The sequence below is a fragment of the Vulpes lagopus genome, chromosome 5, assembly GCF_018345385.1.
Source record: "Vulpes lagopus strain Blue_001 chromosome 5, ASM1834538v1, whole genome shotgun sequence".
NCBI lineage: Eukaryota > Metazoa > Chordata > Mammalia > Carnivora > Canidae > Vulpes > Vulpes lagopus.
The window spans coordinates 103,230,480-103,254,832 of NC_054828.1; the positions used below are offsets into that span (position 1 = coordinate 103,230,480).

Sequence of the window (24,353 nt, forward strand, 5' to 3'; positions counted from 1 at the left end):
CCAGCCTTATTATTTGGGGACTGTCTAATATCAGTGTCTATAGGTCTTTCCTCTGGACCTGTCTAGTTTCTTTGGAGGAGAATCTAATTGATTGGTGTGAGCTGGGGAGAAGGACATGCCTCAGGCTCCCCATAGGTCAGTATTAGCTACTTATATGATACTCCAGTTTTCAACTCGATGACTTGTCCTTACCCTGCATGTGGCTTAGTCTTCAAATCCAGAGCCTCTTGGATTTTCTCCAGAATATGAACCTCCATTCTCCTATGGAGTGGTATTTTGCTGGCTACTTAGCATTGAGAAGGGGACTGGGGACTAGAGGTCCAACCATTTTCCTTTTATAGTTCATTATTCACATTACTTTTGGAGTTACACCTTCACTTGTACCTTTTGTGGTCCGAGCACTGAGACTCTTGGTTTCTAGCTTATTATTCATTGGAAACCTCCTTCTGAGATGTTTGGATTTCAACTTCCTCTATTCTGTTAGGTTAGTTATTACTTCTCCCTTCACTTTTCATCTTCCATAAGTTTGTTGAATAGCCTTTGTTTCTGTTTCCAATTTTTTTGTTGAGGGCTAATACTTTTTTTAACTGTATTCTTTTACCATTATTTTACTAGTGTTTGGGAGGAGGCACAGGTGTCTGGTCATTCTACCATATTTTTCTTCATTTCAGGAATTATGATGGCAAACATCCTAGTATCTGGCTCTTGCAATGAAAGTCCCTGAGAAGGGTTTAATGGTTCAGCATTCAGCATGTTGTGGCAGGAGCAAGAATTGCTTTTTAGCAAAAGAAACCCTCCCTAAATAGGCTTAAGGAAAAGAAGAATTTATTGGCTCCTGAAAGGTAGGAGGTCCAGAGGGTTGAATGGACAATTTTGGTCTAAAAGAGAAATTCGGAGAGAGAATGTATTACATAGGAGGAAGAAAAGCTATCCATGTAACTTAGTAGAGATAAAATTAGTTAAGATAGCAAATTTAGGGCAAATATGAACATGTCAGCCAAAGTTTTGGAAGGAGGCAAAACAAGGGGGAGATGGGCAGGGACTGCAGAAAGTCTGTTTTTATGAATACAAAGCCAAGAGGAGCCAAGAACACAGAGGGGATTGGACCTGGGTTGGTTCAAGCTTCATTAAAGTTGTGATGTTCTCTTTCCCTGTGGGTGTTCTTCTCTTTTTAGAGTTTATTTTTAAGTAATCTCTACACCCAACATGGGGCTCAAACTCATAACCCTGAGAATCAAGAGTTGCATGCTCTACCACTGAGCCAGCCACACCCCAGGTATTCTGATGATGAAACACTGTCTTTATGATAATGGCAAAGATCACATGCAAGAAAAATAACAATTAGTAACAAAGCCACAGGTAATCTAGCTAACTAAACCTTGGAGGTAGTGCACTTTTGGAAGTGACATGACTACAGATAAGAGTAGTATCATGAGGAAAATGATTTCTGGTTATAAAAAGGAGTATCTACATCCTGCAGGCTCGAGAGAGCTTGAGATACTTCGAAACTGCTGTCTTTCTCCCTGTCTTTGGCCAAAGTTGTTTTTTTGTTTTGTTTTAAAAGATTTTATTTATTCATGAAGAGACACAGAGAGAAAGGCAGAGACATAGAGGGAGAAGTAGGCTCCTTGCAGGGAGCCCGATGCAGGACTTGATCCCTAGACCCAGGATCACTCCCTGAGCCCAAGGCAGATGCTTAACAGCTGAGCCAGGCATTCCTCTTTGGCCAAGTTAATGAAAATAAAGAATCATGTGCTTGCATATTCTTATTGTCAGTTGTTTCTTTTTTTTTTTTTTTTTAAGATTTTATTTATTTATTTATGAGAGACACACAGAGAGAGACAGAGGCAGAGACACAGGCAGAGGGAGAAGCAGGCTCCATGCAGGGAGCCTGATGTGGGACTCGATCCCAGGTCTCCAGGATCACGCCCAGGGCCGAAGGAGGCGCTAAACTGCTGAGCCACTCGGGGCTGCCCTCACCAGTTGTTTCATTGACACTATTGCCTGGAAGCAAAGCCCAGGAACCTAGAACTAGGAAATGATGGGAGTTTTGACTCCTGTTGAGCCAGGTAAATTGATTTGGGACTGGAGTAATTGAGCCTACTACTCCAAAGTGGATGGTAGAAGATAGGGGAGTCAACACAAAGTTGGCTTCAGAAATACTGAATCCAGAGGTTCCAACAATGTCATTAGTCCTGTTTCCCTATCTCCAGCTCTGCTTATCTCTTGAAGTTTCATTCTGGGCTTCTCCAGTCCCAGATGACTATATCCCCAGCTTAGCAAATCCAACTAAGAGGACAGTCTATCCCAACAATTCTAACCAAAAATTCTGATATGTTCTGGTGGGTCACATATACATCTCTGAAACAAACAAGCAAAGACACTGAGGAAACAGAACTCTGGCTGGCCTGCCCTGGTCACTTGCACACATCTGTCATAATGGCCATGTGAGAGTTCAGCCCCACCTGAGATACCAGGACTGGGTTCCTTACAGGAAAGAAGAGTTCTAATATAAAGGGTCGTGAAACCAGACTGTTAAAAACAAGAGATATCCACTGTAGGTTCATTTACCTATCATTTACTGATTGATTAAAATCTTGTCCTTTTGCGCTAATCAGCACGGTCCCTAACAGGGGTTACAACATTCAATATAGCATTCTAAACTTTTGGAATGAACGTAGAACTGATTTTTTTTTTTTTGTATAATTTCTTTTTAAGATTTTTTTTTAAGTAATCTCCATACTCCATGAAATCACAACCCCACAAGAGCTGCATGCTCCACTGACTGAGTCAGGCGGGTGCCCCTGTGCTACATCATTTTAAGTAAGTTTTAATTTGGTGTGATAATAGTACCAGCAGAAATGATTCTATTATAGTTTCCTGGCGGAAGTTTCTTGTTCAAAATCTGTTTGGGGCAGCCCCGGTGGCGCAGCGGTTTAGCGATGCCTGCAGCCTGGGTGTGATCCTGGAGTCCCAGGATCGAGTCCCACATGGGGCTCCCTGCTTGGAGCCTGCTTCTCTCTCTGCTTGTGTCTCTGCCTCTCTCTCTCTCTCATGAATAAATAAATAAAATCTTAAAAAAAAAAAAAAAGAACAAAATCTGTTTGAAGGAGGCGCCCACCCTGTAGCTAGGACCTTCCATGTAAATTCTGCTTTTCTGCTGATCCAATCCTACAAGGTACTTGGTAGGTGTGATTTGATCCACCCACCCAGCAATTAAGATAATGCCCCCATCCCACTCTGTCCTTTCCTACCTGGGTCTCAAAACAGCACTGATATGTGCTCAGTCCAACAAAGTATCATGAGAAAGTTTCAGCTTCTGATTCTAACACTTCTTTTTGCAAGGATCTAATGAGTGCACAGGACCCAGTGTGTTGGGGTAGAGTAGAGGTGGAGCAGTGAGAAGCCGTGCCTTCTGCACCGCTCTTCCAGATTCTTTCTCCCAATCTTCTCTCTTTTCCTTTCTTTCTCAACCTCCAAATTCCCCAAGTCTCTGAACATACCTCACTAAGTCAATAGTCAAACACTCCTGTATTTGTTAACAGATTCAAATATATGCCCCAGAACAGGAGAAGGTCTCCCTCCCTGCCAAGGCTTAGGTCCACCAGATCACCTGCCGCTCAGACAGATTGCTTTTCAGTGTCATTGAGATTTACAAAAAATCATCTTAAATCATCTGTACTAGTGGAGCAAAAACAGAGTGGCTATATAAATGTTGACAATGGTTTTATTCTTTCCCAATCTTACAGGGTTAGAGTAGCTTACACTATATTATATACTTGCTCTATTACTCAGCACATGTTCATAAGTGAGGTTCTATTTCTTGTGTTCACATCTATTATATATATAAGAGAAGAAGTGCTGTAAAGTATCCTGCAAATGTTAGATGTTGTAATCCCTAATACATTTTTTTTATAACATTGGGCATTGTCAAAATATTTTCAGTAACTTTCCCATCGAAGCCACATACATTAAGTTCTTACTCAAATCATGGGGATCAATGATGAAATAATTCTGAATTCATTTTTTTTCTTGTACAAAGTTTCTTCTGAAATCACTGGCAATTCTGATTGTGGGCTAGCTCCAGGCAGCATTCTGCAGAATGACAATCATGTCCACTATTAATGGGTCATTGTGTCCTTCTTCCCCAACTGAATCAATATATCAGTTTGGCTTCCTTGACTGGGTGGCTCAGTCAGTTAAGCACCAGCCTTCGGCTCAGGGCATGGTCCTGTGGTCCTGGGATGGAGCCTCACGTCCTCCCTCTCCCTCTGCCATTCCCCCTGCTTTGTGCTTTCAGGCTCTCTCTTAAATAAATAAATAAATAAATAAATAAATAAATAAATAAATAAATAAATCTTTTAAAAAATGATATTGCAGTCATCTAAATAAAGTTTCTTTTGATGATATGACTATCACGGGAAGGTAAAACCTATCTCTTAGCATTTGTAATGACATGGAGCTCAAAAGTATAATGCTAAGTGAAATAAGTCAGTCAGAGAAAGACAAATACCATATGATTTCACCGATATGTGGAATTTAAGAAACAAAACAAATGAGCAAAGAGGGAAAAACTGAGGGAGAGACAAACTAAGAAACAGACTTTTAACTATAGGGAACAAACTGATGGTTACCAGAGGGTAGGGGAATGGGAGATGGGGGTGATGAGGATTAAGTAATACACTTATGATGAGCACTGGGTGATGTATAGAATTGTTGAATCATTACATTATATACTTGAAACTAATATAATACTGTATATTAACTAACTGGAATTAAAATAAAAACTTAACAAAAAAAAGAAAATCATCTCTAATAATGAAATGTATAATAATTTTTAAAGATTAAAACTCCTTAGAAGAGTACGAATTTTAACAATACTCAATTTTAACTCTCTTAATGTTTTATTGCAAAAATATTTTTAAAAGAGATTTACTTATTTTAGAGAGAGAGAATGAGATATCATGAGCAAGTGGGGCAGAGGGAGGAGAAACCCAAGCAGATTCGGTGCTGAGTGAGAAGCCCAACTCAGGACTCAATCCATAACCCTGAGATCACCACCTGAGCCAAAACCAAGCTTAACTACACCACGCAAGAACCTCTTTTTGCAAAAATATTAAAAAGAATGTTTAAAAGCTTCAATAACTTCATCACTCTAGTAAAGATGTCTTTTTAGTTTTTCTAAATTTCCTTCCACCTTTATCCGTATGTGCAAATATATAACTGTGATCACAGAATATGCACTATATATATATAGTTCATCTACTAATGATTCTCAACTAGAGAAGATTGCCCTGCAGGGGACAGTTGAGAATATCTGGAGATATTTTTAATTGTCCCTACTAGGGGCAGGTAGGGGCAACTGGCATGTATTGGGTTTCCAATAGATGAACAAAAAGACTACAGTATACAGCTCCCTCTCAAAAAAAGAATTATCCAATCCAAAATGTCCATAGTGGCAAGGTTGAGAAACCCTGTACACACACACATTTGTATTATACTTTTAACAACTATTGTATCCTTTTTTATTTTTATAAAATTTTTATAATTATCATGTATATCATCTAGCTGGCAATCATAATTTAGGTAATGATGTCCCCACTCTTAGATATAATGTTATGAGCATCTTCATACATATGGCTTCTATATTAGTTTGAATTAAATTCTCATGAGTAAAATTACCTTAATAAAGGGTATTATAGATTTTATTTTATTTTATTTTACTTTATTTTACAGAGGGAGTAGAGGAGGGGCAGAAGGAGAGAGACAGAATCTCAAACAGAGTGTGGAGCCTGACACAACACTTTGATCTCACAACCCTGAGATCAGGACTTGAGTTGAAATCCAGAGTCTGATGTTTAACTGACTGAGCCATCTAGGCACCCCAGGGTATTATAACCTTAATGACTCTTAAAACTGGTATACATAACTTAACAAACATTAACTTTGGCAAAATACATTAATTATTATCAGTTTTTCAAACAGAATTAAAATTTGCCTTTAACCACTCTTTTTTTTTTTTTTTTTTTTTACCACAGTTTCTAATGCTATAATTTTGTAAGTGGGAAGTGATGGGCCGAGAGAGGATTATATCTGACAGCTTTGGCTTTTTGAATATACAGTGATATTTGAGGGGCAAAGAGGATATCTCTTTACCCAATTTATATTTGCCACTGTTTTTTTTTTTTTTAAGATTTATTTATTCATGAGAGACATAGAGAGAAAGAGGCAGTGACATAGGCAGAGGGAGAAGTAGGCTCCCCACAGGGAGCCTGACATGGGACTCGATCCCATGGACATGGGACTCGATCCTGGATCCTGGGATCACACCCTGAGCCACCCAGGCATCCCTGCCACTGTTTCTTGAAGTATCACATAAGTGGGGAGGGGTAATCCTATATTTAAGCCTTAATTAACAAGTACTGACATAGACACAGAGAAGTGTCTTTGCTTAGTGCCTACCATGGGGTCGAGTAGGGGTACACTATAAAGTTATATGCATGATCAATATTTGTTAGATGGACAGATGGGGTCAGTCACTTGAAGCAACTAGCTGAATGTGACTGACTTTACTGGGGCAGATGACAGCATAGAAAGCATTGTGTTCCCATAAAACCAGTAGCACTCATAGTGGCATTTGGTTCCTAGTTCTCATTACACTTAATGATTTAGATTGTTGCTCCTGCTAGCGGAGCTTCTAGGAATATCTGCTAAAGTTGGTGGTAGAGCCAAGATACTGAAGATCTGGGGACAAACAACATGCCTCCTTCTCTTAGCCAGGACGGAAAAACACTCTCTAGTAAGATAACACTTGTTTTTGTTTAATTTAACAGGGATACAAAGGCACTAACAAATTAATGAACTGACTGATGAATTTTTAATAACTAGGGAATAGTGTATATGCCACAAAAGTGAAAAGTATAAAAGAATATGTGAGGTATTCTTTCAAGCTGTGGTCTTCAGCAATCCTGTTTCCCTCCCTGGAGGGTCTACCAGAGATATGTTAGGTATAGGCTAGAAATTGCCATCACCAAGAAATCCCAAAATAAGGCATAAAAGCAAAATGGAAGTTTGCCTTTCTCATGTAACAGTCTGGAAGTATGTGGTTCAGGCTGGGGAGTGACTTTGCTCCATAAAACTCATCCATGGACTTAGTGCCTTCAGTCTGGTTGCCCTGCCATCTCTTACATGTTCTGCTTGGTAGAAGCTGATTCAGTCCCATGTCTATACTCTAGGATGCAAGAAGGGAAAGAGAACATAGAGGGCAAACCATTTCTTTTTAAGCAATGACACAGCAGTTCCACCAACCTTTCTGCTCATATTTCATTGGCAAGAACTTTGTCACAAGGTCACACCTAGCTGCAAGGGGAGCTGGGAACGTAGTTTTTAGTCAGGTGACTGTAAGACCAGCCCAAAATGCAAAGAAGAATTGATGTTGTCATTGTTGGTATCTCAAAGTAAGAATTGGGTGCCTGGGTGGCTCAGTTGGTTGAGTGTCCAACTCTTGGTTTCAGCTCAGGTCGTGATCTCAGGATTGTGTGATGGAGCCCTGCATTGAGCTCTGCACTTGATGGGGCATCTGCTTGGGATTCTCTCCCTCTGTCCCTCCTGCCCTGCTGCTCGTATTCTCTAAAATAAATAAAATCTTAAAAACAAAACCACCCACTAATAATCAATTCTTTTTACCAGGTGGTAATGATGTCAACTGGATTATGAATCATTGAATCTGTCTCAGTATTTTTTTAAAAGATTTTATTTATTCACGAGAGACAGAGAGAGAGAGAGAGAGAGAGAGAGAGAGAGAGGCAGAGACAGGCAGAGGGAGAAGCAGACTCCACGCAGGGAGCCTGACGTGGGACTCAATCTCAGGTCTCCAGGATCACACCCCAGGCCGAAGGCGGCACTTAACCACTAAGCCACCAGGGCTGCCCTCCGTCTCAGTATTTTTTTTTTTTTTTAAGATTTTATTTATTTATTTATTCATAGAGACACAGAGAAAGAGAGAGAGAGGCAGAGAGAGAAGCAGGCTCCACGCAGAGAGCCCGGGGCTGCCCTCTGTCTCAGTATTGAATTGTGATGCTGGAATGTCACAACTAGATCCTTTCAAAATACCAGGACTAAAGTAAACAGAAATCAATACAGGCCTGATACTTTAACCCATTTCATTACTAGATTATTTTTCCTTTTTTTTTTTTTTTTTTTTTTTAAGTAGACTCTCTGCCCAGTGTGGGGCTTAAACTCAAGACCCTGAGATCAAGAGTCGCATGCTCTGACTGAGCCAGCCAGGCACTCCAAGATCATTTATCTTCTTTAACTCATTCTTCTCTTTCTTTTATTTGAATCTCTAAGACTGGGGCTTGGTAATCTGGAGGTGACTGGCAATCATCTTTCCCAACAACACTGGGCACACCTAAAGTTGTGGAAGTGGGTGGAACTTATCTTTGTTGATCTCAGTTCTTCATCCTCTTACACTGAGCATACAATAGCTATGGTGTCCCAACCATTCAGAACCCCACATCAAGGGCACATATGGTTGCTCTCCATGTAAGGCTAATGGCTACAACATTTTCTCTCTTCTTATCCAACAAATACACCTTTAGTGTCCCACTTACACCTGGTTGATAAGGCTGAAAAGCTGGGGGCTGAGAAGGAATTTAAGGAGTGGTTGAAATGTTGCTGCTTGTGAAAAGAATTCAATTTGAAATTTTTTTTTTATTGTTTTATGATAGTCACAGACAGAGGGAGAGAGAGAGAGGCAGAGACACAGGCAGAGGGAGAAGCAGGCTCCATGCACCGGGAGCCCGATGTGGGATTCGATCCTGGGTCTCTAGGATCGTGCCCTGGGCCAAAGGCAGGCGCTAAACTGCTGCGCCACCCAGGGATCCCAAAGAATTCAATTTGACTACGTAGAACTATTGCCTCGCCTATTTTAAAAGGCCTAGGGTTTGTCTTACTGTCTGTAGGACATAAATAAATAAATAAATAAATAAATAAATAAATAAATAAATAAATAAATAAATTGTGTTTAAATTGCAAACACTGGCATTCATGAAGAAACAACTCCAAATATCATTTTTATAAACTGCCACCTCTTTTCTGAAAAAAAAAAAAAAACAAAAAAAACAAAAAACATTGCACAATATAGAAACAATCAAGCAGATGGACTTTTCTCTCTTCTCCCTTCCTATGGTCATTTTGATGTCATTAGCAGAAGAGCTGAAGCCATCTTTTATCTTTTTTTTTTCTTTTCCTTTTTTTAGAGAGAGAGTGCACATGTGCATGGGGGGGGGGTTGGAAAGGGGCAAGGGGTGAGAGAGAGCAAGAGCGAGAGATACTTTTTTTAAAAGATTTTATTTATTTATTCATGAGAGACACACACAGAGAGAGAGGCAGAGATATAGGCAGAGGGAGAAGCAGGCTCCATGCCAGGAACCCGATGTGGGACTCGATCCCAGGTCTCCAGGATCACCCTGGGCTGAAGGCAGCGCTAAACCGCTGAGCCACTGGGGCTGCCCGAGAGAGAGATACTCTTAAGCCAGCTCCATGCCCATGCCCAGCTCAGAGTCCAAGACAGGACTCCATCTCATGACCCTGAGACCATGACCTGAGCCAAAATCAAGAGTTAGACACTTAACTGAGCTGCTCAAGTGCCCTATTACTATCTTTTCTTACTGTAAATCTTCATTATAAGGGTTGACTTGGTGATATGTAAGTTGACTATAGCTATCTTTAGTTCTCTTTAAAAAAATTTTTTTTAAAGATTTTTTTTATTCATGGAGACACAGAGAGGGAGACAGGGAGACAGAGACATAGACAGAGGGAGAAGCAGGCTCCTCCCAGGGAGCCCAATGTGGAACTCTATCCTGGACCTGGGATCACACCCTGAGCCAAAGGCAGATGCTCAAACACTGAGCCACCCTGGTATCCTTCTCTCTTCCTTTCTCTCTCTCTCTCTTTTTTTTTAAAGATTTATTTACTTATTTTTAGAGAGAGTGAGCAGGGAGAGGGGCAGAGGGAGAGGTAAAAGGGAATCTCAAACAGACTCCATTCTGAGTGCAGAGCCTGATGCGGGGCTCAATTCCACAACCCTGAGATCATGACCTGAGCTGAAATCAAGAGTTAGATGTTCAACCAATTGAACCACCTGGGGAACCCCAAGCTATCTTTAGTTCTCTAAATTTGTTGCAGGAATAGTTAACATTTAAAAAAAAATCTGCTACTAATAAAGGATTCCGAAAAGAGTACATGTATTGGCCAATATTTGACAAAGACTCAATAACAGACATATTTATTCAAAGACTGCAATGCTTCCCACATCACAGCACATGTAGAAAATATTAGTACTCGTATGGCACACTGATGGAAGTTGGGGCCAATCGGCCTTGCAACTGCCTGCACCTAGCCTCATCTAGCTGTCCCAAGGGTTGAAGGGAATCATTGCCTTGGCACAATCCATTCTTTTGGCAGCTGAGTTGGAGAAGACTTATCTAAAATGCTGGTATCCAAAATGTAGTCTTCACATCAGCAGCAGCAGCACCTGGGGGCTTGTTAGGAATGCAAAATTGGGGGCGCATGGGTACCTCAGTCAGTTAAGCATCTGATTCTTGATTTCAGCTCAGGTCGTGATCTCAGGGTCGTGAGATCAAGCTTCACATCAGGCTCCATGTTAGGCATGGAGCCTACCTAAGATTCTCTCTTTTCTTCTCCTGCCCCTCCCAACACTTTCTCTCTCTCTCTCTCTCTCATATATATAAAGAAAAAGAAAGAAAAAAGAAAGAAAGAAAAGCATTCCATTAATACTCTCAATTATTCTTTAAGTATTTTAATACTTCTGGCTTAAACTAACTGGAATGAATTCTGTTCTCTGAAATTCAACTTTGATTCATATAGTCAGCTGTTTTCAGGACCATACATGTATTCACTGATTTATTTAGCCAGTATTTATTGAGGGTCTTCTCTGAACCAGTGTTTATATACATTACATATCCATATATAATTAAAAATATATTCCTTTTTTCTTTAAAGACTTTATTTATATATTCATGAGAGAGAGAGAGAGAGAGAGGGAGAGAGGCAGAGACACAGGCAAAGGGAGAAGCAGGCTCCATGCAGGGTGCCCAACGTGGGACTTGATCCTGGGTCTCCAGGATCACACCCTGGGCTGAAGGCGGCGCTAAACCGCTGAGCCACCTGGGTTGCCCCAAAATTATATTCCTAAGAAAGTAGTCCGATCCAAATAGGACAGAAAAATTAAAAGTTCCAATGCCAAACTAATCCCCATAAATAACAGTTCATATGTCCTCATTGATATACTGGAAAGAAGATGGGAATTTAGAGACAAAAGATTAGTTTTTCTGAACATTGTCAAAAGGAGACAGTAAGGACTTGCTCTGCTTCAATGTTTCTGTGAGAATCAAGTCAGGCAAGGTATATGAAACTGCTTTGTACATAGTAAAGTTCTATGCAGTGCTATTTATTTATTTATAATTACTAATAATAGTAAATTTATCCTATGGACTTTTAATATAGGATGCTTATGATAGCACCTTTAAAAATACTTTTGTTTGCTTTATTCTCAATTCAGTGGAAATTCTGATGATCATGTAATGGCATTCTTTTTTTAAAGATTTATTTATTTGAGAGAAAGAGCAAAAATGGGAGGAGCAGCAGCAGAGCCAGAGAGAGAAGCAGGCTCCTCACTGAGCAGGGAGCAGGACATGGGGCTTGATCCCAGAACTCTGGGATCATGACCTGGGCCAAAGGCAGACACTCAGCTAATTGAGCCACCCAGGTACCCCAATGTAATGGCATTCTTAGAGATAAGTCAGAGAGTGACTACTTTGTGAGAATTTTCACGTTTGAAAAATATTCACAATAAGAAATCTTTCAGGGATCCCTGGGTGGCGCAGCGGTTTGGCGCCTGCCTTTGGCCCAGGGCGCGATCCTGGAGACCCGGGATCGAATCCCACGTCAGGCTCCCGGTGCATGGAGCCTGCTTCTCCCTCTGCCTGTGTCTCTGCCTCTCTCTCTCTCTGTGACTATCATAAATAATAATAAAAAAAAAAAAAAAAAAAAAAAAAGATACGGTCCTATGCTACAGTCCAGTCCAGCATATCCAAAGCAGCAGTCAGTTGTACATGTGGCTATTGGTTACTTAAAATGCAACTAGTAGGGAGATCCCTGGGTGGCTCAGAGGTTTGGCGCCTGCCTTTGGCCCAGGGCGCAATCCTGGAGCCCCGGGATCGAGTCCTGCGTCGGGCTCCTGGCATGGAGCCTGCCTTTCCTTCTGCCTGTGTCTCTGCTTCTCTTTCTATGTCTATCATAAATAAATAAAATCTTTTAAAAAAAAGGTGACTAGTATGACTCAGAAATAGAATTTTACATTTTCTTTAATTACAACTAATTTAAATGTAAATAGCCATGTGTGACTAGTGGCCACTGCACTGGATAGCACAGGTCTAGCCAAACTCAATAGCTGATTTGTGGTTAGGCTGCATGGGCCAAGCACTTTTGTCTTTTTTCTTTTTTTCTTCTTTTCTTTTCTTGTCTTAAAGATGATCTATTGATTTTCTGATCTTAGGGGTAGTGGTGGAGGAAAGTGCCACAATAATTTCAGGAAGTACATAGTATCAAGGGAAACGATTATACAATTCTGTTAAAAATCCATTCCATTTGATTCAAATGCCCCCTAACATATTCAGAATGCAAAGACATTGCCAGGCCACGAAAACTGAAGGCGGGAAAGGTAAATTAAAAAAAAGGGGGGAGGGGAATCCCTGGGTGGCTCAGTGGTTTAGCGCCTGCCTTTGGCCCAGGGCGCGATCCTGAGTCCCACATCAGGCTCCCTGCATGGAGCCTGCTTCTCCTTCTGCCTGTGTCTCTGCCTCTCTCTCCTCCTATGTCTATCATGAATAAATAAAATCTTTTTAAAAAAAAAAAAGGTCTAAAAACCTAGTTTATGTGTTTAGTATTCCTTGTCATTTTTAGTGGTTGCAGCATCAAAGATCAGGAAAAACAATGAGTGAATTAGTAACTTTCTTACTAAGGAAACTTCCTTGATGGGGTGAAATGGGGTGTTTCCAAGAAGTTTTTATTTTTCTTAAGTTAAAAAAGACAGAAAAGAACCAAGAGCTCTACTTAACAAAAAGGCACTAAATACTGATTACTCCCAATTATTTCATGTTCTATACCATTGGGAATGATCCGTAGCACTTAGTACCATTTTGTTAAGTGTGAGCAACTAGTTAATCTTTATATTTTCATGTCGGTGAATTTGCTTTGATAAATTCTATTTGCTCTCAACTGGGGATAGAAATGCTACAATTTTACTCTTCTTGCTTATTAAAAAAGTTTTAAAGATGTCTAAAGCACTCTCAATTCACAGGAGTTACAGAGAAGTGGAAATGATTTAAGTATTATTCCTAAGACTAAGTGGCTATCACTGATCGTAAGAATCTGAATTTTACCCATCATTATTTAGTATCTGAGCTAGTCCTCTAAAGTAAATCTATTTTATTTTTGCTGACTTGTCACAATTTTTTTTTTAAAGAGGCAGAATAAGGTAGTAGTTCCAGCCCCAAAGCAGATGTGCATGATGATAGCGCCCAAAAGAGAATACCACTGTGGTTACACTTGACTACACAGCGAGCTAATAGTGCTCAAGCACTTCCTACAGGGTGCATCCACTTGGAACTGTGGCTTTTCACCATAACAAACCAAATGTAGATCAAATTAAAGGGGTTAGCTTGGATACAGGACACAGTGCCCTTTCTTGGGGGATCTCTGTCAAACACGGAAGTGATGATATCACAAACATACTTGGGATTTGACAGTTTCATAGGAACGAATTGATTTGTCTCTGTCTGGGCTTTGTTTGTGTTAAACAGGTCTTTTTTTTTTTTTTAAATTTTTATTTATTTATTCATGGGAGACAGAGAGAGGCAGAGACACAGGTAGAGAGAGAAGCAGGCTCCATGCAGGGAGCCCGACATGGGACTCGATCCCGGGACTCCAGGATCACACCCTGAGCCAAAGGTAGATGCTCAACCGCTGAGCCACCCAGGCGTCCCTGTGTTAAACAGGTTTTTGTTGTTGTTGTTGTTGTTAAACAGGTCTTAATGAAAATATACCTCTATAGTTCCAATTCTTTGGAAATGTGGCTCACAAATAAGGTGTGCATAAGGGTTTTATTTGATTTTGAAAAAGCTGAGGCAGAAAACAAAGTTTTGTACATTCAGTCAAATAGTTGCAATATTGGAAATTGAGTTTGGGTATGAAAAGTTCATAGTTTGCATCGCCAGTTGTTCATATGATGTATCCATCAGAAAATAAAGATACTTCTCTATTGATTTCTGAGCCTTTTCTATAGAAATTAAATTTAAAAATGAACACTAAAACAGCTTTGTTTGTAATTTCTTATGGAAGCCAATTAAATTTCCTTATACTAATAAAAAATGATGAAAACTATAATCTATTCATCCCTTTCTAGAATTACTACTACATAAGCCCTGGTAGAAATTAGTAAGTTAGTATCATGATTAAGTGAGTATAAGATCTGTGTTTGTGGCAGTAAATTTAAAACAAATCATTCTTCTTGATGAGTACTGGATCTGGAATCAGATAGCTTGGGTTCTAATTCTTACTCTCTGGTTTGCTTGGTCTTTATGGCAGGTCTTCCTTAACCCTTCCTGGATTGTTCAATTGTAAAATGGGCAAAGTAATAATGCCTGTAAGAGGGCTTCTGTCAGAATTTGCTGACATGACCTGTACAGTGGCTAGCATAGTACCCAGCACACTGTGAATGGCTGTTATTACATGTGTCTTGTTTCCTTGACTTGACTGCAAGCTTTGAGAAGGCAGGGATGATTTCATATAGTTTTCTGGTCCCTTCATCACTTAGCACACTATCTTATAATTTTTTTTACAGATTTATTTACTTATCCATGATAGACATAGAGAGAGGCAGGAGGAGACACAGCAGGAGGAAACAGCAGGCTCCATGCTGGGAGCCCAACGTGGGACTCGATCCAGGGACTTCAGGATCAAGACCCGGGCCAAAGGCAGGCGCTAAACAGCTGAGCCACCCAGGGATCCCCCACTATCTTATAAATTACAGTCAGTACTGAGATTTAAAACTAAATAGCAACTCAGGGTTAGATTATAAAGCACTATCAGTTTCCCCAGGGCTTCTCTAGACCTGTCTCCCATTCTAGTAGAGCCTCTGAATCCACTTTGAGTTGTGGTAATGGTAGTTCATGGCTGTTTCTTATCCTAATCAAGAGCATCCAATCCAATCAAGCATTCAGACAATCAGCCAAAGGCCTGAGGCTAGATGTAGTGCAAAAGAAATTCCAGATGGTCAGGGCATTTAGGAGCTGTTACTGGGTTTCTTAGGCATTTCTGGCTCCTGGGAGGTGTGTAATTTATCTCATTTAAATTAAATCATGCAGAGTATAATTTATGCCCTCCTTCTTTAGCTCTTCTCATGGCAGAGTGATAAGCTAGCTAGCATTCTCCTTATCGAAGGACTTGTCGTCACTGAACAACTTATCAGCAATAAACTCACAGATAACCTGTGGTCAATGTACGGATCGATGTCAGACTTTCTATGTTTTACTTCTTCAGTTTTTTTTTTGTTTTGTTTTTTTTGTTTTTTTTTTTTTTTTACTGAGCAGTTTGATGTGACCTATTCCAAAAAAAGAACCAAGTTTCATGCTGGTACATATTCCTTCCCACCTTCTGTTAGTAAACACTGAGTATAGCAGCAAGGTTTCGCAAGGCTGGGTTTCCTTATGGATTGGTGTGAGACTTGAATTTTAACCTGGTATAATCTAGGAGTTGCAGGTAGGCTTTGAGAATATTTTCACTATCACTATAAAATATTTGGAAAGTTTGGATCCGGCCTTCCTTCTGGCTCTTTTCATTCTTCCCAATGCTCTGTCGGTAATATTTCCTCATGTGGCCAGCACTGCAGCTCCCTCTTTGGTATTTCTTTTGTCTACTTCCATTCTATCTTAATCTAAAAAATAAATTTCTAAATTTTTTTTTTAGTTCTGTCAGTGTACACTTGCAGCTGCACACAAATTTGATTATAAGCTCTATGGTGCTGTGAAAAGCTTGCATTCCCGCCCCCCCCCCCCAAAATGACAGGCAGTGTAAATTATAAAGTAAAAAATAGTGTGTGTTAAAGCACTGCCAGCAATAAATAAAAATGGCTTTTTTTGAGGAAATAACTTTGGAAATGAGGGAGAACAAGGTGGGAGGAGGAAATTATCCACAAGGTTAGGAAAGGAAGAGCCACATTTAGAAGAGCATGGAAAGATAAAGACAATGGAAACACTTAAGGGTCTCTATCCCAGGCAACCCTCCAAGGGTTAAGTCACAGAGGGCAGTTAGGTTGGATTAGATTTGCTAGTTTCTCTCCCGACAGATACTGGACCTTTATTTCCCAAGGACCACTCACTCCGCATTGTTGAGTATCTAACTTATGCCAGGGATCTGCACAGCAGGTGAAAAAAACCAGCACAGTTCGTCCTCAAGCGTTTCTAGTCTTTAAAACAGAACACCCTAAGAGGCGAAGTATAAAGGGCCCTGCTGCAAAAAAATAAATAAATAAATAAAAATAAAAAAATAAAGAGAGAGAGAGAGAGAAAGAGAAAGCAGCAAGTAGAAGCTTGGAAGAGTCCTCGGGGCTCCTCCAAGGAAAGGAGTCCTGGCCCGAGGGAGAAACAGAATTTTCCTAAGTTTCTGTATCTTTCAAAAATAAACGATAACGTTGAAACAGATTCATCAGCCCGAGAGCAAAGGGTTGGGATGAAGGATGACATATCGCACGGAAGATTCAGGCACAGCAGTCCCCCCTAAGTGTCAGAGAGGCCTAGATGACAAACGCTATAACGGGTCGCACTGACGTCCACCTGCGCCTTGCTAAATGTAGACTGCTGATCTCGAAATATCTAGTGAGGGGCGGGGAGAGGGTGCACCCACTCGCATCCGATTTTGCACACAACGGAGAGGGGGAGAGAAGCCTCCTTTCATGGTTCCAAAAACCCTCTCCTCCCGTCGGCCTCTGTAGTTTTTAAGGGCTGTGCGAGCTCTCTCTGCAGGGAGTTTAGAGGTTTTCCCCACCCTCTTGTCAAGAGAATAAGAGCATTTAAATTAGCGGGAGGGCGGTTAACACCCGCAGCCCCGGCTGCCCCTGCACGCCTCGAGGCCCGCTGGGGTTCCCTCTACGCCCGGCGTCGGCGCGAGACAGAATCCAGCCGCGCTAACGGCCGCCGCGCAGCAACGGCTCCCGGGCAGCGCGCGGCGAGCGTTGCGCGCTCGGGACTCGCAGGCCAGCGGCGAGTTGGCCCGGCGCAGGGAGGAGGGCGGGCCGAGCCGTGGGCGGCTCTTGACGAACAGTCCTTACGGCCAATTGGAAGCCCGGTCGACTTTTCCGCCTGCCAATAGGGAGCGGGGCCCAGGCCGGGGGGCGCTTCCCGCGGGCTGCGGCTGGATTCGATCCTGCGCGGCGGCCGCGAGGGCGGGGGCGGAGGCTCGGCCTGGGCGGCGGGGAGCGGATTAGGGGAGGAGGGAAGACCGGAAGCCACGGCCGCGTCCCCATCCTTAGATTCGCTCCCCGGGGCTGGAAGCAGAGACGGAGGAGGAGGGAGAGGCTGAATGTGGGCTCCGTAATAAAGGGGAGCGGCCGCTCCGGAGCCTCCTCCTGGGGCGCCCCCCCGCCCCCCGCATCCCGCCCGCCCTCGGCGCCCGCCCGGCTCCCGCGGCCCGCCCGGCAGCGCGGACCTTCGCTCGAGAGGCTCGGCCAGTGGCGGGGACCGGCCGGCGGCGTCCGAGGCCCGCGCCCCGCCGCCACCCCCACCCGCTCGCCCGCCGGTCCCTCCGGCCGCCGCCATGTCCTCCTCCTCCTCCTCTCCCAGGGAGACCTACGAGGAGGACCGCGAGTACGAGAGCCAGGCCAAGCGCCTCAAGACCGAGGAAGGGGAGATCGACTACTCGGCCGAAGAGGGCGAGAACCGCCGGGAAGCGACGCCCCGAGGCGGGGGCGATGGCGGCGGCGGCGGCGGCGGCGCCGGCCGGAGCTTCTCTCAGCCGGTAACAAAGCGCGGCGCCCCGTCCGCGGTGCCTGGCGGCTCCCGGGGAAGCAGGGCCGGGCGGCGGGGCCCTCCGCGCGCCCGGGGCCCCCTCCCTGCTGCTGCTGCGCGGGGCCGGCCGGGATTAGCCTGTCTGCCCTACCTGTTTCGCGCATCCCGACCGCGAACCCGGCTCCGGCCTGGCCGCAGGCCCCGCGCGCGCGCGCTCGTCCGCCGGCCCTGAACTCGGGGAGGGGGGCCGGGCGGGGGCGGCGGGGCGGGGGCGGCGGGGCGGCGTTGCTTCCGCGCCCGGGGGGGCTCCCGAGCGCCGCTCGAGCGCCGCTTGCTCTTTGTTAGTTCAACTCCGCCGGCGGGCGGGCGTCGGCACGACCCTCGGTCCCCGCCTCCTGCCGCGGAGCCCGCAGCATCCGCGCGCCGCGCTCGGCCGCAGGACGGTTTGCGTGGGTTCCGCCGGGGTCCCTCTCCGCCTGGGGCCCGAGCACAGTCACCCACTGACAGGTCGCGCCCCGGCGCTCGCACCCCAGTTCCGGAGGTTTAATTTCAAAATTTTCACTCTTGGCAGGCATGGCGCGCGCGTGCATGCTTTTTTCCTACCCAGTTGCAGGATTCTTAGTACAGATTTTAGCTCTTCTTTCAAAAAAAAAAAAAAAGTGTTGGTAAGGTCTTAACACCGCCCTTGTTTTTAAGTAAAATCTTAAAATCGCCTTAGTTCTTCATTGGCCGTTTGCTCGTTGCACATTTGCCCCACGAAAGGAGGAACAGAACTGTGACTGCCTTAAACACACATTCCTGCATTCTTGTTGCTCTTGTTCGCTGGAGGCAGAAGGAATGTGAACAGTCGTCTGGTCCACAGCTAGTAGTAGTAACTCGGCTTCAGTTGCAAGACTTTAAGGAAACAAAGCAAAGCAAGTTGTCGCCCTTTTTTGGGTGTCCTTAAGGGGTCTTAATAGCCTAGATGTCCTTCAAACATTTAACACAATTGTGATTTTCTTTTTTGAAAGGAAACTTTACCTGAAGTTTAAAAAAATTGTGCACACATATTCTACTTAGGATGTTTTCACTTTTTATAAGAGGCGAATTATATAAGTCTTTAGTAATAGTTTGAATTTTTACGTAAAAAATTCTGGTCAAGTAGTCCGTGTTAGAGTTTCCAAATGCCAAACAGGTTTCAACACGTTAGAAAAAAAGGAACTTTTTCTTCTTCTAAATAAATGTTTCCTCCTGGCTAAATAATAGCTTTTGATTTTTGTGCCTAGGTATTTGGAATATTCAGAATGTAACTTGAACATGCGAATAAAAGAAATGCATGTTTTCTTAAAGTTTCAGTTCAAAGACCATTCCACTGTGGAATTGAAACAGGAATATTGTAACTGATATTTTAGATGGATCTCATGGATCACTGTATTTCTTTTGCCAAAAGTCAAGTTTTTTGCATAGCAGCATGAAATATCTCCCTTCAGTGTCTTGGAAAGATACTTTAATCTGTTTATGAAAAATTTTTTTTTGAAAAATTGATTAAACATTAGGGCAATAGTATTATTTTGGATGTTGGTAATAAAATAATATATAATTAACATATCCAAAGTGAATTGTATCTGGCAGTGGAAATAGCACTGGGCAAGGCTTGAGGAGTCAGAAGTCTTAGCTAGCATACAATCTATGTGCCTTTGGGAAAGTCAGTTAACTACTACTCTTGAATTTGCTTTGTCTGTAAAATATAAAAAGTTGAATCTTTCCATACGTGATGTTGTAGTTCAGTGATTAATGTAATGCTGCTTTTAAATTACCCAGGCAGGAACTAACATATGCAGATTAAGTTAAAAATTCTAATTTTTATCTTACAGTTTTGTTTCTTAGGGGAGAGTGAATTGCTTTTATTCAGCTGTAGAATCCAATACTGTACTGTGAAATCTAATGAAGGCTTATTTTTCCTGTCTTTAAACTTTTTTATTCGTGTAATTTTTGGTACTATTTTGAAATTATTGCAACTGTGGAAACCTGTACATAATAAAATTTTATTAGGATAGACATTCCCTAGATAGAAGTTTAATGTCTAGTGCGTCAGCAGCCAGAAATATGATAATTCATCTAACTGAAATGGGTTTGGCTCAACCTCCAGCCATAGAAGAAATAAATACCTGGTGGTCAAACTGTTAAAAACAGTAAACGTAGATTAGATACAATAATAATCAAGCTTTTCCACTCCAGTTGGAGGTTTGTAAGATGCAAAGACTTCAAAGATTTACATTATTTTGCTTTGGATAATTAAGTTTCCATGAGTGCTTTAAACCTATTAGGTTTAAAGACAACCGTATTTTAGAAAAGCAGTGATGGGGCTCCTGGGTGGCTCAGTAAATGTCTGACTCTTGATCTCGGCTCAGGTCCTAATCTTAGGGTTGTGAGATCAAGGAGTCTCCCCTCAAGCTCTGTGCTTGGAGTCTACTTGTCCCTCTCCCTCTGCTCCTCCCCTCTCACGTGTGCTCTCTCTCAAATCTTTAAAAAGAAAGAAAAGGAGGGATCCCTGGGTGGCGCAGCGGTTTGGCGCCTGCCTTTGGCCCAGGGCGCGATCCTGGAGACCTGGGATCGAGTCCCACGTCGGGCTCCCGGTGCATGGAGCCTGCTTCTCCCTCTGCCTGTGTCTCTGCCTCTCTCTCTCTCTGTGACTATCAAAAATGAATAAAAAAAAAAAAAAAAAAAAAAAAAAGAAAGAAAAGGAGTATTTTTGTAAATATTTATAATTTAAAGATGAATTGATCATTGTGAATGATCATGTTGTTTTAAGGTGTATAGACAAATGAGTTAGGAAAAGAAGAAATGAATTTGGATATGAGAAATAAGACCCTTTAGATTTATGGCTTCTTGTACTTAATTTGAAGATCAAAAATTCCTAGAGTGTTTCATATCCACTTGACTGCATTGTTGCACAAAGCTGGATTATGGAGGTTTGTGCTATGTATTATACAATTACTTTATTCTTGTAGAGTGAGTAGTCTTAAATTTAGCAGTCATGACCTTCAAGATCATATTAATGGTACATTTCTGTATCTGCTTTATTTTATTTTTTTAAAAGATTGTTTATTTGAGAGAGAGTATAAGAGAGAGAAAGCAGAATATGAGGGGATAGGCAGAGAGGCAGGAGCAGACTCCCTGCTGAGCAGGGAGCCTGATGTGGGGGCTCAAATCCTAGGACCCGGGACCATGACCTAAGCCAAAGATAGATGCCCAACCAACTGAGCCACCCAGGCACCCCTGTATCTGCCTTTTTTTTTTTTTTTTTTTAAGATTTATTTATTCGTGAGAGGCACAGAGAGAGAGAGGCAGAGGGAGAAGCAGGCTCCCTACAGGGAGCCTCATGTGGGACTCGATTCCAGATCCAGAGATCACACTCTGAGCCAAAGGCAGATGCTCAACCGCTGAGCCACCCAAGCATTCATATCTGCTTATTTTTAAAAAAGCAGTTTGACTTACAAATATTAGGACTTTACTTGGCAAAACCAGTTGAGGAATTAAATTGGGAGGTTACATAGAAAAGATCTTTTATAAAAGACTGGTATCAAAAAACATTTATAGAGTGCTAATTCATTTTGGAGGCTTTTAAATTTTTCATTCACTGTATTGTGCCGGTGAGTAAACAGGCAAATCAGATTGTTAAAGTGGTTTGTTTGCTGATGTGAGAATTTATTTCTCAACTTTTTAATAAATAGACTTACAAGATGGCAAAATGCCAAGATAAAAATGTAGATCCTAAGATTTTCTAGTGATATATATCATATAGAGAATCTAGTTTGAATTTATGATACACTACTATACTTTAAGGATCTGAATTTCAAAGATGCATAGGAATATTATGATGGCTTGTTGGATGAATGTGGGATGGGAGATGAGATGAGGTCACTTTGTTAGCTTAGCTCCCACAGGAAAAGTTTAGAGGCTGACAGTGAGCATGGTAACTATACCCTGGGCAATAAAAAAGTTAAAGGATGTGTGCCCTGGAGGGAAGTGCCAAAGTCTTGAGGCTTCTATAGTGTTCCCTGTCTCCTTTAGCTAAGCTGCTGTAGTAGCGTGAGGATTTTCTGGCCTGATATTAGGAAAGAAGTGAAAAGTAGTAGATTTTACTATTTTTTTTTTAAGATTTTATTTATTCATGAGAGACACACAGAGGCAGAGACATAGAGAAGCAGGCTCCCGGAGGAGGGGAGCACCATGTGGGACTCTGATCCCAGGACTCCAGGACCACACCCTGAGCTGGAGGCAGATGCTCAATTGCTGAGCCACCCAGGCGTCCCTGCTATCTTTTGGTTTTAACAAGTGACTATATTTCATCATGTTAGTACATAACAGTGAAAAGAGCTGTTAATAGAGCCATAAGCCCAACCAAGGCAGTTGTCTTGGATCTGCTACCAACATGCTTTGTGACTTAACCTCTCTGGAACTCAACTATCACATGGGGAGGTTGGATTAGATGATCACTGTGATCTCTTAATTCATCAAAAAACAATACTTGAGCACCTTTTGTGAGCTAGATGCTATTCTCACTGATGGGGATATAAGAAAAAAAATTACATATCTAAAAATCTGTGATTCTACATCTTTAGTACTTTTTTTTTTTTTTTTTTGCCTCTATGAAATTGGATACAACTTTCAAAGCTTGCAGTTGCAGCCACAGCAACAGTTCAGGTGAGCTTAAGCAAAACAAAAAGTTGGCAGATGTGGGGAATTTTACTGGCCCATGTCACTGGAAAGCCAAGTTGTGGTGGTGGTTTCAGGCATGGCTAGATCTAGGGATTTAGGTGATGTCATTGTGACTTGATTCTGTGTGCTTTATATCTTCTGTGTAGTTATAAAGCTAGACTTACATTCTTAACGCTAGCAAATAGAGAACACTCTCTTCCTCAGTGTCCATATGTATCCCTTCTGATCAACACTTTTTATCTTTGTTCTCCCTGCAGCTAATCACTGGGCTACCTCAGAAATCGGGCAGGCATGATTGTGTGATTGAGAACACTGGTGGAAGAACAGAGTTCCAAGTGTGTGCGTGTGTGTATGTGTTTAACTAGAAGAAGGGGACGGGGCTCTAGGTAGGCAACCCAAATAATTTCTACTACACGAGCAAAACGAAGATTTTTTTAAAAAGTCATTTGAGTCATATGGCTGTTCTTTTTAATCATAGCTCTGTTATGTGATCAAATGTACCTAAAAACTTTAGATAAGAAAATTAAAGGGTTTCCCATATTTTGGATCTGCTGTTTTTCTTTAAAAAAAAGAAAAGAAAGGGGCCCCTCCGCTCAGTCAGTTAAGTGTTTAACTCTTGATTTTGGCTCAGGTCATCATCTCAGGGTGGTGGGCTCCTGCAGCCCTCTTAAGATTCCCTATACTGACCTGCCCTTCCCCCCACTTCACTTCCTCTCTCTAAAAAAAAAAAAAAAAAAAAAGAAGAAGAAAAAAGAAGTAAGGAGGTGTGATTTGTTTAGTAAGAAAAATTATGTAGTTAACTCTAAGCATAGTGTGAATTAAAAAATATTTGCAGCTGCCCCTTAAAACCCCTTTGACCTTCGTTTGTATGAAGTATCCAAAGTAAAAGGAATATAAGTATCTATTGTGTGTTTTTTTTTAATGTTGATAAATTCTAATTCATCCAGAGAATGATTACCAGCATGGGAAAGACATTTGAAATCACGTTATAAGAGAATTGACAGAAGAATCTGGAGCTGTGTAGCCTGAAGGGTATATTTAGGTGTAATTTGAACAATCATTACAAATATTTGGAAGGTTGTCATGTAGAAAAGGGAAATGTAGATAAGGGTAGGGGGTGCCATTTAATATTTCTTGAACCCTTGTTAAATAACTGTATCAGGGTAGGGGGTGCCATTTAATATTTCTTGAACCCTTGTTAAATAACTATATCTTGCAACTGTGCTAGACATTTTATATTTGTTGTCCCCTTTATTGTAATCTTATGTGATCAGAGTTATTTTTTTTTTTAGTAGTGAAACTGAAGCTCAAAAAGTTAATTAGTCTAAGATCACTGAGCCAGTGAATGTCCAAAGATTCAGACGCTGGTCTGACTTCAAAGGTCATTTTGGATACGAAACTATGGAGAGACAGATTTGGATGCATATTATGAAGAATTTTCTAAAAATTTAATGGATTGTCTCATGAGTAGTATGTTTCCTGTCATTGGAGGTGTATAAGGAGAAGCTAGATAATCTCTTGGCAGTGGTTCTGTGTCTGGTGTTGGGGACTGAATTATTGAATTTG

General features: G+C 41.9%; 1 protein-coding gene across 2 annotated transcripts in view; it reads left to right on the forward strand.

The window, feature by feature from the left end:
• Positions 1–17,895: 17,895 nt before the first annotated feature.
• Positions 17,896–24,353, forward strand: part of HNRNPLL (heterogeneous nuclear ribonucleoprotein L like) — a 39,916-nt gene continuing 33,458 nt past the window's right edge. For both annotated transcript variants that reach the window (XM_041754693.1, XM_041754694.1), the window contains exon 1: positions 17,896–18,096. In XM_041754693.1, the coding sequence (XP_041610627.1) occupies positions 17,896–18,096 (201 nt within the window). The remainder of the gene's footprint in view (positions 18,097–24,353) is intronic.